Here is a 12,589-nt window from a genome sequence, read left to right on the forward strand (position 1 = left end):
AAGAGAGCGAGGTGTGGAAGAAGGGATTTTATGGGAGTAGCTCTCGCAAGAATGGGAAGCGGAGGAGTGACCACAATACTCCAGTGTAGGATAACAACTCTTGTGAGAATGGGAAGGGGGAGGAGCAACCAGAGCACCGCAACCATTGTGGGGAATAGACAATGCCCTGAGGGCACAACATGGTGGAACAGGTGCTCCGAGAATGTCCCAACTCTCACGGGAACTAGCAATAGCCCGAGGGGACAACATGGCAGATGTGACTGCGTCTGCACAATTTCCCAGCGTCTCCCCCTTTCCTTTTATCTAATGGCCAGGGCAACAGTCTGTAAAGTCTATGAACTACTCAGGGTCAGTCTATGAAAAACCAGAAACGTGAATGGAAGGAAGCTGCTGTAAAATTGTCTAAAGTGTCCAAAGGGTATACCAGCAAGTCCGATAGAAGTCTCAGTCCAAAGTAGGTGACTAGGGGGAGAAATGGCAGGGGATGAAATGCTGCATGAGGAAGGACAGCCGCTGGAATCCTGCTTTTCTGTAGAGAGTGAGCTGGAACCGCCAAAACGTGACAGGCAAAGCAGAAGCAGGAAAGGCAGACAGGCAGTAGAAAGTTCTGTCCTTGGAGTCTGTGAATCAGGTTCTTCAGATCACATCAGGTGACATCTAGGGTTTTGGGGGGGTCTAGTTGGTGATGTCAGAGTGTGCAAGGGTCCAGATGTTTTTTTCCGGGATTCCTGTGGAAGAAACACAAACAATCTGCTTCTCGTGGTTAGCAGGGCATCTGATTTGAATTTTTTATAGAAAAAGATGTTTGGTGCCTTAGCCAACTGAGTATTGGGGGATGTATTTTTCCTATTTATTATTATTTGTCATGGTAATCAGCCGTTATCTGGAAGGTCCTGGGTGATTCATGGGGAAAAAGAACTTATCTTTTAACAAAGACTCTAAGGTATAGGGAAGCAGGAACTTTTTTTTTTTTTTTTTTTAGTATTTATTTATCCGAGAATGTCCCAACTCTTGCAGGAACTAGCAATAGCCCGAGGGGACAACATGGCAGATGTGACTGCCTCTGCACAATTTCCCAGCATATTCATCTATGTATCTAGATGAATATGCCCTGATTGATCAAGGAGGACATTTGAAAAGTAAATAATTTAACTAGAGAACTATACCTAAGCAATCCTGAAGGGCAAATAGAGGATAACCTAGCTAAAATAAGAGAAAGGAGACTAAGTGAAAACAAGAAAAACCCAGGGGACAGACTGGTGAGCACATAAAGTAGAGCCCAAGCTGCCATGTCTGAGGATCCAGGCTTAAACCCCAGGATCCCACCTGCAAGAGGGTAGCTTCATCTACAACAGCACTGCAGCTGTCTTTCTGTCTCTGCTCCTCTTTTTGCCTTACCCTCTGTCAAAAAAAAAAGGGGGGGGGGAGTTGCCAGGAGTGGTGGAGTCCTAGTACCAGTACTAACCCTGGTAACTACTAAGGGAGAAAGTTATGAAAATGGAGACAAGGAAAACCAATTTTTTATAACATAGGTGGAAAGATAATTACCTATGATAAACACTGAAAATGGCTTAAGGGGCTTTCTTTTTTGGACATTTTAAGTTAAAAGTGTTAATGTATGTGTTAATATATGCACAGATGTTCAGAAAGCCGATAAATAGGAGTTTGAAAGCTCACAGAAAGTCTAGGGAGTCATTAGCAAATGGGCAATAAGTTTGTTAGAATCTAGCATGCCGACCAGACTTCCCTGGACAGACAACCCAACCCCAGTGTCCTGGAGGCCTGCTTCCCCAGTCTTTCCCTACTAGGGAAAGAGAGGGGCAGGCTGGGAGTATGGATTGACCTGTGTTGACATGTTCCCCATGTTCAGCAGGGAAGCAATTACAGAGGCCAGACCTTCCACCTTCTGCATCCCACAATGACCTTGGGTCCATACTCCCAGAGGGTTAAGGAATAAGAAAGCTATCAGGGGAGGGGATGGGGTACAGAGTTCTGGTGGTGGGAATTGTGTATAGTTGTACCCCTCTTATCCTATGGTTTAGTCAATGTTTCCTTTTTATAAATAAAAAATTAAAACAAAAAAAGTTTGTTAGAACAAAGAGTCAAAGATAATCATTCTGGCAAATGCCTGTATTTTGAGTTAATGACATTAAAAACATAAACAAAAGGTAGTTTCAGCATTGTGTAAATGAAAAATGGCTTCTGGAATTTAGATAAATAGAATGTCCTGTTGTTTAGAAAAATGAGGGTACTAAGAGTACATTCTGACCCCAAGCCATATATATTACAAATACTAAATGCTACATGCTCAAATTTTACAAAGGAATGTTCATGAAGACCAAAATAATATGAATCATCTATAACAATGAAAGATTTAAAAGGCTACTTTCCACAATCTATTTTTAAAGTATAATGAAGTTATGCATCTATTGTCTCAGTAATTATTCCTCATAATACATGTTGGGAGTCAGGCGGTAGCACAGCAGGTTAAGCAAATGTAGTGCAAGGACCAGTATAAGGATCCTGGATGAAGCCCCCAGCTTCACAAGTGGTGAAGCAGGTCTGCAGATGACTATCTCCCCCTCCCCAACCCCCCGTCTTCCCTTCCACTCTCCATTTCTCTGTCCTATCCAACAATGACTACAACAATAAAATAATAAGGTCAACAAAAGAGAATAATATTAAAAAAATACATGTTAATATCCTAATACCAAAATACGTAACAGTTCACTGGTTAACACATATGCCTGGCCATGCACTCAGCCCAGGTTCAGGTTCTTACAGTGCAAGAAACATAAGCAAGCTCTAATGCCCTGGTGTCTTTCCTATCTCTTTCTGAATGAAGTGTTTTTTTTTTTTTTTTGAGGACAGAGGTCACAAAAGTGAAAAAAAAATAGAAAAATGAAAAGGTCATCTTACTAACTGGCCAGATACTTACCTTCATTAATTGCCAACAGGGTTATTGCTGGGGCTTGATGCCAGTACTAGGAACCTCCTGTTCCAAGAGGCCCCCCACCTATTTTTTGGATAGGACAGCAAGAAATTGAGAGGTGAGGGGATGACATGGAAGACAACTGCAGACTTGTTCCACTGCTTATGAAGCTCCCCACCCCACACCCACAAGTGGGGAGTAGGGGCTCAAATCCAGGTCCTCCAACACGGTATGTGTGTTCAACCAGGTATGGCACCACCTGGCCCCCTGAACTGGTCAGATACCTGCTATTATTGTTCACCTCCTTCTAGGGATCTAGGACTTTATTTCAGTTAATTTAAAAGCTGGTATTCACATAATCACTAGTTACCAAAGTTGCATGAAGTATTTTACTCAAAAAACTCAAGAAACTGGTTAGATACTGTCAAACTATGATGAAAAACCTATGCAGTCCACCAAATGTGTCAATTCCAGTACAAAGTGTTGATGAAACATCAAAGGACCTGCAAGCATTCCATTTCTGTCCATCACCACATGACTATACATACATGTCTCTAATACAGTAGTCTTTTGGCATTTCACACAGGATGACAAAATTGTCACCCAGATTTGTTAAATTCTTATTTATTGGATATGGATAGAGAAAACAAGAGAAAAGGGGTAGATGGAAACACCTGTGGCATTGTTCATAAAGCTTCCCCCCCTGCAAGTGGGGACCCAGGCACTTGCACATGAAGTAGGTATACCACTGCCCGGCCCCACAGATTTGATGAATGCCTCAAATCTCCTACTCTAGGTTTAATAATTCACCTTCTAATTAGAAGCTGCATTTTCATTTACTATTATCCCCTTGAACTTCACCAAGAAACACTTTTATGAACGTAAAGTATATACCAAGGGACCTGGCGGTAGCACAACTGGTTGAACACAAATTACCATGCCCAAGGACCCAGGTTCAAACTCCCAGTTCCCACCTGCAAGAAGCCCATGAGAAGTGAAGCAGGTCTGTAGGTATTTCTCCCTCTCCTTTCAATTTCTCTTCTAAAAAAAGATGGCCACTAAGAGTTGGATTCCTTGTGCAGGGACTAAGTCTCAGATAGATAAGAGATAACTCTGGTGGTAAAATCTAAAAATATATTTTTAATAATAAATACATAAATGTTTACACCGATAAAGTCCCCACATTAGTAAATTCTGCACTACTTATTTCCTTTGACAGACTGAGTACATCAGTCTAGGGGACGTAAATACCTGGGGGCATGCCAGATGATAGAAATACAGCTCCATTATTTCCTTCAGGTTATATTCCAACTTTTCCCACAGGGAATCAGAGCTGGGGCTAAACCTCTAGAGCTGCTAACATTCAACACTATCATACAAAGAGGGTGGCTACCTCATTTGCAAGAGAAGGGAACCAGAATACAATTATTCCTGTCAAAATCATAAACATCTCCCAGGACTTTGAATGACCAACCAAATTTACCCCATGCCAATCAAGAGTTCTGATGAAACTAACACAATATGAGAAAGTCAATGAAAGATTTCACAAATAACTTGCACACCAGTCTGTAATTTTTAATGAGTATTAATGATCACATGGTACTCTTTCAAGTCTGATTGAGCTTAACAATGTTTAACAGTGACTTTATTAAATGAGTGAAAGTATTCAACATTAAGTTCTACTACATATTAACGTTTGCAAATACATTATTAGTAATTTGTAAATATTTCACACCAATCAACTTGAAGTAGGGAAAGCTTACTCTCAGCTTTTCTGAGGTGACATGAAACTTGAAAGAAGCCTATGACTTGAGTCCAGGTCTCTAACCAACAACAACTAAATCATCACTGGTGAACTCATATGAGGGAACTTCAAGGTTGAGCGGTGCAGGCCCCTTCCTGATTCTGCCAGATGCATCATAGTGTGACCCATGGCAAGGGCAGTAATAGCCACCAAAATCTCCTGCATTTGCAATGGGTACACAACCGAGATGAGTGCAAACACCTATCAGGATAATCCATTCAGGCTTCTTTACTCGATCTAAGTCATGCTGTGGGTCCCTCAACTGGGACATTTCAACTGCAGCTTCTTGATCAATTTCCTTCTGGGTTCTGTGGCGCACAAATAGGGGTTTGCCTCTCCATTTGAAAGCCATGTTCTTGCCTTCTGGAATATCGGATAATTTGATTTCAATTTTTGACATAGCTAGCACATCAGCAGAAGCACTCATGCTGGAAACAAACTGGGAGACAACATTCTTGGCAGCATATGCAACACCCACTGTAGTTGTTGCAGTTACCAAATAGGAAAAACCTTTTCTTGCTTCACTGCTGTCTTTTGAAGACTTTGTACTATCTAACACTTCAGAACGACGATAGTCAGAGAAGTCAGGCACTCTGATGTCTGTATGGGAATACCGAACGGAAGCAGGGACTGTAAGACAAACAAAGGTTTAAAAACAATTAGAAAATAATCTGAAAGGGATACACATCAGGAAATAAGACTTGTATTGATTAATAGGCAAAATAAAATTTAAAAAAAAAGTGAAAGGTAGGACTCACTGGTCTTCTATTTCTAGTCAGCATTTAAAACTCTAAAAATGAAATGAAGTCAACCACTACCTGTCATACTGGTATGAAATCATAAAATATGTGTAAATCGACCTTCAACTTACTAAACACTACTGATTCTGAAGTCCTAAGTCAGTGCATTAAACTTTAAGTTAAACAGCAATATTTTAAGTCTCCAGTGGTCAGGGTAGTGACACACCTAGTAGAGTGTACACAGTACAGCAAGGATCCAGGCTCAACTTCCCAGTCTCCACATGTGGGGAGGGGGAAGCTTCACAAGCAGTTAAACAGTGTCTTTTTCTCCCTCTCCCCTCTCAATAGATGAGGAGAGGGGAGGAAAAAATAGCTACTAAATATAAAAATAATAGCAGTGACTTATTATTACCAAACTTAGTATAATATTATTTATTACCTGATGACAATGAATAATCTCAAAAAGAAAAAAAAAAGAGAAAATAGACAACCTGACAAGACATACTATACACTTAATGCTAAATGCCTACCATATTTTCTGACCAGAGTAGACTCTGAAACTTCACCTGGTTCACATAATAAGGTGATGTAATCATTTCATTAAACTAAATGTCTACCTTTTTACCTCTCTGAAAGACTTATGCTTTTCTGGGTCTGGGTGCCCACAAGTTATTATGCAGGAGGACTCTGGTTCAACTCTCTGATCCCACCTGCAGGAAGAAAGCTTCTTAAGCTCGCAGCTGTAACTTTCTTTAATCCCTTGCTCTAAAAGAAAGGAAAAAGGTGTGTGTGTGTGTGAGAGAGAGAGAGAAAGAGAGAGAGAGAGAGAGAGATACCCACTGGGAACAGCAGCGTGGTGCAGGCAGAGCCCCAGCAATAACACTGGAGGCAAAAATAATTTTCTTCAGGAGTAGATAGCATAATGGTTATTCAAAGAGTCTCTTATAATTTTCTGTGAACAGTGCTTGCAGGAAATTTAAAGACATATATTTCAGACTCCAGAATATGTTAGTATTACTTTAGCACCTTGTAAAGTCACAAACTGACAGAGAAGGCCATCTTAACAGGATAATGCAGCTATCAAAAGTCAAATGAAATCTACAAAAGAACCAGCTATTATAATTTAGTACAGGGAAGAAAGAAAAAAAAAGATTAAAATTCTCACTTATCCCCCTTCCATGAAAGACAGCAACTTCTCTAAATGTATGGTCTTTATCTTCTGTCACTGCAGTGAGTCCCTCAACTGGGACACTAATACTGCAACACAAATGTAGGAAAATGTTTAAATCAAATAAATGTAAGCAAATGCTGTTTATGCATTTTTATGTATTATTCAGTATTTAGGATGCAAGAGGTTTTTTGTTTTAAGAAGAAGAAGAAAAAAAAGGTTTGTGTCCTTCTGTTTCCTAAGTTTTTAAAAGGGGCTGGGCAATGATGCACCTGGTTGAACACACATTACCATGCACAAAGACACAAGTTCATGCCCTAGTTCCCACCTGTAAGGGGCTTAAAGCTATGTCTTGTGCATGGTAACATGTGTTGTCAGTTTCTCTCAGTCCTATCAAATAAAAATGAATAAATAATACTATAATAAACTTACATAATTACAGGAAGAAAATCCTTTTTCAAATTATATATAGTGATTTTAGGAAAACTTACAAGGGCCCCTTAGAAACGAGAGGACATTTAAAACTCCTTACTTTAGGGGCTGGACAGTGGTGTACCCAGTTGAGAGCACATGTTGCCATCTGCAAGGACCTGGGTTCAAGTCCCAGTCCTCACCTGCAGGGGGTGCAGCATGAGGACTGAAGCAGTTTACTTTTTCCCTTTTTATTCCCCCTTCCTCTCTCAAGTTCTCTCTGTCCTATCAAGTAAAATATTCAACAGACACACACACACACACAAATCCTCACTTTTCAAAAATTATTTCCAAAAGAAATAACATAGAATGCATTTTCATTCAAGATGCAATCACCTGGCCTACACTGTTTCATCCTATACTTGAACAAAATTTATAGCACTGCAAGTACTTTTAAAAAAATATTTTAAAAAATATTTACTTATTTCCTTTTTTGTTGCCCTTGTTTTTATAGTTTAGTTATTATTCTTGTTATTGATGTCGTCATTGTTTGATAGGACAGAGAAATGGAGAGAGGAGAGGAAGACAGAGAGGAGAGAAAGACACCTGAAGCGACTCCCCTGCAGGTGGGGAGCCAGGGGCTTGAACGGGGATCTTTACGCCCATCCTCATGCTTCACGCCATGTGCGCTTAACCTGCTGCGCTACCACCTGACTCCCAATGCAAGTACTTTTCTAGGTCATTTATAGAAGCTACTTGCTGAAATTTATTAAAAGTCACTATATACTTTTCTGACCAACTCAACAATTTTTGGACAGGACACATATGTGTCCTAAGATTCACACTATGACTTAAGTGACATTATGTATGTTATGCTAGTCCCTTCGTGTGTGGGATTTGGAACCAAATATGAATTACTATTCCCTAACAGAATCTGGGATTACACAGAAAAGATATATATCATCTTTTAGATGAGGAACCAAAGTTCAAACTTTTACATTAAAAGTTACTGTCAAGTCTCAGCCATGTGACAACATACATGGAAACATACAAAACCACTCAGAAGAACTGATTTGCTTTTGAATTTATATTGTTTTTCCCATGTACGAAACCAGGTTTTTCCTACAAAAAAACAAACAAAATTGACCTGACAATCTTAACCAGAGGTTGTGTTGCAAAGAATCCCAATAGTCTTTCCCCACTCTATATAGCAAGTTACATTTTATTTTGGGAAATTAAACTTGCCATGTCACCAAAATCATCCTCTCTAAAATTTACATGAGCTGAGTACCAGGAGTTGGTTTTTAGTGGATAAAATTTCAGACTCAAGCACGAGGTCAGAGTTCAATCCCAGGAATCATACTTGCCAGAGCAATGTGTATTCTATCTCTCCTTCTCTCACTAATAACTTTTTTTTTAATTACATGAGCTGAGTACCAACAAAATAGAGCTGTGTTGGTACTCAGCTCATGTAATTAAAAAAAAGTTATTAGTGAGAGAAGGAGAGATAGAGTACACATTGCTCTGGCAAGTGTGATTCACTTTACAGCCTGGCAACAACCTCACAAAAGAAACTTCAGTGCCATGGTCTCTTTCACCCTCTCTGCCTTCTGTTTCTCTGAAAAATATAGAAATAAGCCTTATTAGGTATAACCTTTGGTAATAAAGATGGTAGATTTAGTTCTAAACTAAAACAAAATCAGATACTCACAAGAACCTTTTGACCAAGCTCTCCCACCTCATGCTCTCTGTTGTTACTAACCTAACTTTCCCACTAATCTGATATATTTTAATATTACTTTAAACTACAAGCGAAAAAAGCTTGGAAGTCAGGTAAACCTCCAATTTTTAAGTACAATCCTTTAGTCATTTAATAAATTCCAAATATGCTTCTAAACTGTGGAACTGAAACTTCCCCCAAAAGCCTATCTGTACCCCTTAACAACAGAGTCACTTTATTATTTTATTTAGATATTCTGTGCCGCTGAGTACAAAGTTCAATGTTGTGAAAGAAACCCAAAGCAGATATTCTGTCTTCAAGCTCAAGAGCTTGAATAAATAAATACAATTCAGAGTAGAACCTGTTATATAACACACACACACACACACACACACACACACACACACACACACACACACGAATCTGCAAATATAAAACTGCATTGACCTGATCCTGATTTGGCTAAGAACTGAATATGTAGAAAAACTAAGTGAGAGGAAAATAGTAAGAACTGGGTCAAGAACGGCAGAATAAAGTGGGGGCAAATGGGCTGGCATGGATGGCAAGCGTCATCAAATCAAACTTGAATGAAGCCAGGTAGGTAACACAATAAAATCAAGTTAGCCAGGTGGAGACTGTAACTCCACAGTGGGAGCCAATGCACATAACGCAGTAGATTTACCTTGTAGAGACTAAGAGCCCAGTTTTATTGACTTTAATACATTTTACATAAAGATTTGTTCTTTCAAAGACAAAGATTTGTTCTTTGATAAATAGACACCAGCAATCTTCCCATGCGTTTGGAGCATGAGCACAAGCACAGCCCACAGGTTGCCAAACAGGGTCGGCAGAGGAGCACAGAAGATAAAAGTGGGGTCTGCTGACACGGGGTATGAAACTCACTAACAGGAGCCCCACGCTGTCTGGTAAAGGGTGTGTAACCTTCCCTTACTGGAATCTTACTTGTCAAATGGGAAGACCAGCATCTACCTGATTAAACTTCTTCAGGATTAAACTGACTGTGGTGTGGAAACGCCTTGGGTCCGGTGGCTGAAAGCAATGCTCGATACTTTACCCCTTGGGGCCTGTAGTACTGCTCCATCTTTTGGGTGGGAAGGAGGAAGGGTGGCGAAAGATGAGGTTAGCGAAGGGCTGGGTCACTATACTGGGGGGGTGTCCCCCGAAACGTGTTAAGGGAACGTTCCATCTACAGACTGTGTGAGAGAGAGACAGTGTGTGTGTCTGTGAGAGAAAGTGTGTGACAGTGTGTGCGGTTCTGAAACGTGCTAAGAGAACAAACGTTAGAGTTAGCTAGTGTGTGTGTGTGTGTGTGAGAGAGAGAGAGAGAGAGAGAGAGAGAGTGTAGTTCCGAGAGAGAGAGTGTGTGTAGTTCCGAAACGTGCTAAGCGAACTCGGCACAAAGTTTCCACCAGAGCTCACAGGCTGCTCTAGTACTCAGCACTCAAGGAAAACGTTCAGCCCTTTCCCCCCGTCAAAGGGGCTGCGGGAAAGGGGTTGTAAGACTCTGCCGCTTAGGCTCAAGTTAGGACCAAGACTCCGCCGCTTAGGCGCAAGTCGCGTCTGCCAGACTCAGCGCCGGCGGAGTCGGGACGGATCGGGTCCCCGCAGCGCCGGAAGTGGAGACCTGCCCAAGGTCGAGTGGTGGCCGAGCCGGACCCCCTGCGCCCCGCCTCACTCCACTACCCCGCAGGCCGCCCGCTCCCCAGCAGCAACCCGGGTTCGGAGAGAAGGACCCCGGAGCGCCGGCTCGCTCCCCGCCACCCCGCTCACCATTGAGGCCCACGGAGGCGACCAAAGGTCGGGTCGCGGCCTGGCCGCTCAGCGACTCCCGGCACAGGAAGGGCCGCTTCACGTCCAGCGCCGGCGGCTCCGGGGTGGCGGGCACCGCGGCCTGCAACAGGGGCCGCAGCGCGCCCGCCACCCCGCGGGAAGTGGCCGACAGGACCGGCGCAAACGGGCCCGAGCGAGCGGCAACAGACAACATGGCTACGACTGTTACAACCGCGTAGCCGGTCACAGGGACGACCTTCCCCCTGCCGCGCAGGCGCGACAGGGCGCAGGAAGCGCGGGACCCATGACGTCAGCACGCAGACCAAAGCGGATCCCTGCAGGGCGGGGCGCATCTATGCCGAGGGACTCTGCGTCAGAGGCGGGGCTACAGGTAAACGCTGTGGGCAGGACGGAGGGAGAAGAGCTCAGTCTCGGCTACCTTCTCTAGATTTGTTCTTATTAATGCTTTTTGAGACAGCAGGTTACAGATGCTACCATGATGCCAACCGGACTTCCCCGGGCTACCTTACCAGTGTATCCTGGAGCCCCACGTTTCCAGAGCCCTGCTCCACTAGGGAAAGAGAGAAACAGGCTGGGGTATGGATCATCCTGCCAACACCCATGTTCAGTGGGGAAGCAATTACAGAAGCCAGACCTGCCACCTTCAGCACCCTATAATGACCCTGGGTCCATATTCCCAGGGGGATAAAGAATAGGAAAGCTTCCAGTGGAGGGGATGGGATATAGAACCCTGGTAGTAGGAAATGTGTGGAACTTTACCCCTTTTATCCTATGGTTTTGTCGATATTTTCTATTTTTTATTTTATAAATAAAATTTTAAAATGAAAAGAAAAAAAAAAGATTCTTTCAAGATCCACCCTAACATGTGTCTCTGATCTATAAAGGCAGAAAAGTGGGAGGGTCCTTCAAGGACTACCCAATAGGCCCACTTTGAGATCCCAATTTTCTGTCTGTAGCCCAGACTTCACCAACTTGGTCAAACTTTTTCATACATAAGTACAGAGAGAGAGAAAGAGAGAGAACAGGAGACCAAGGCCATACCACTGAAGCTTCCCCTATGCAGAAGAGTGGGCAGGGGTTGTGCATGGCGAAGCATGTGCTCACTCAGGCCAACTATTGCCCTGGTAGTCCAGGTCTGCCCAATCCCCCCCCTTTTAATTGAGGAAGTGCTTTTTAATATATTTATTTACTTAATTATTTATAGAGATAGAAATTGAGAGAGGACAATATAGTGAGAAAGAGAGAGAGACAGACAGACAGACACACTTGCAGCATTGCTTCACCACTTGTGAAGCTTCCCCGCTGCAGGTGGGTACCAAGGACTTGAAAAGGGGAAGTGTGATTTTCAGGGCTATTGTCTCAGTTTCACATCTTCCCAAAATATCTATTGGCACAGTTCATCATCAAATGCCAACTTCTTCCATCACAAGACACTGCCCCAACCCCTTGCCCTCTCTCCACCCCCAGGATCCTCAGATCAGGTGTTAAAAGAATGGATTTGGGAGTCCGGCAGTAGCGCAATGGGTTAAGCACAAGAAACCACTTACACCTGCAGGGGAGTCACTTCACAAGTGGTAAAGCAGGTCTGCAGGTGTCTATCCTTCTCTCCCCATCTTCCCCACCTCTCTCCATTTCTCTCTGTCCTATCTAACAACAACAATAAAACAACAAAGGCAACAAAAGGGAATACATAAATAATTTTTTTAAAAAAGATAAAGAATTTAGTAATGTCTGACCTTGTAGTTCCCTTGTGAAGTTAAAAATTTCTTTGGGAAACCTATGTACAGTAATAAAGAATAATAAGAAGCATAATGGTTCTAATATATAAATTAGAATAAAGTGCAGAAGGCCCAATCCAAATAATAAAATATATGTTCACTAAGATTATTATCATTATGTAACTAAACCAAAAACACTAACATTTTAAACCTGTTTGCAGGTTTAATAATGATGATGACTTTTTATTAAGCATCTACTATGTATTTAGTTTTGTGCTTTACTG

The 12,589-nt window shown here is 42.1% G+C and overlaps 1 protein-coding gene across 1 annotated transcript; it reads right to left on the bottom strand.

Moving 5' to 3' along the window:
• Positions 1-4,482: 4,482 nt before the first annotated feature.
• On the bottom strand, positions 4,483-10,840 carry LOC103128565 (cytochrome b-c1 complex subunit Rieske, mitochondrial). The gene is made up of 2 exons (XM_007539445.3): positions 10,567-10,840; positions 4,483-5,366 (listed from the first exon to the last, which is right to left on the bottom strand). Exons 1-2 carry the CDS (start codon positions 10,778-10,780, stop codon positions 4,756-4,758), a joined length of 825 nt encoding a protein of 274 aa, XP_007539507.1. The 5' UTR covers positions 10,781-10,840; the 3' UTR covers positions 4,483-4,755.
• Positions 10,841-12,589: the final 1,749 nt, after the last annotated feature.

Source organism: Erinaceus europaeus, chromosome 2 (assembly GCF_950295315.1).
Source record: "Erinaceus europaeus chromosome 2, mEriEur2.1, whole genome shotgun sequence".
NCBI lineage: Eukaryota > Metazoa > Chordata > Mammalia > Eulipotyphla > Erinaceidae > Erinaceus > Erinaceus europaeus.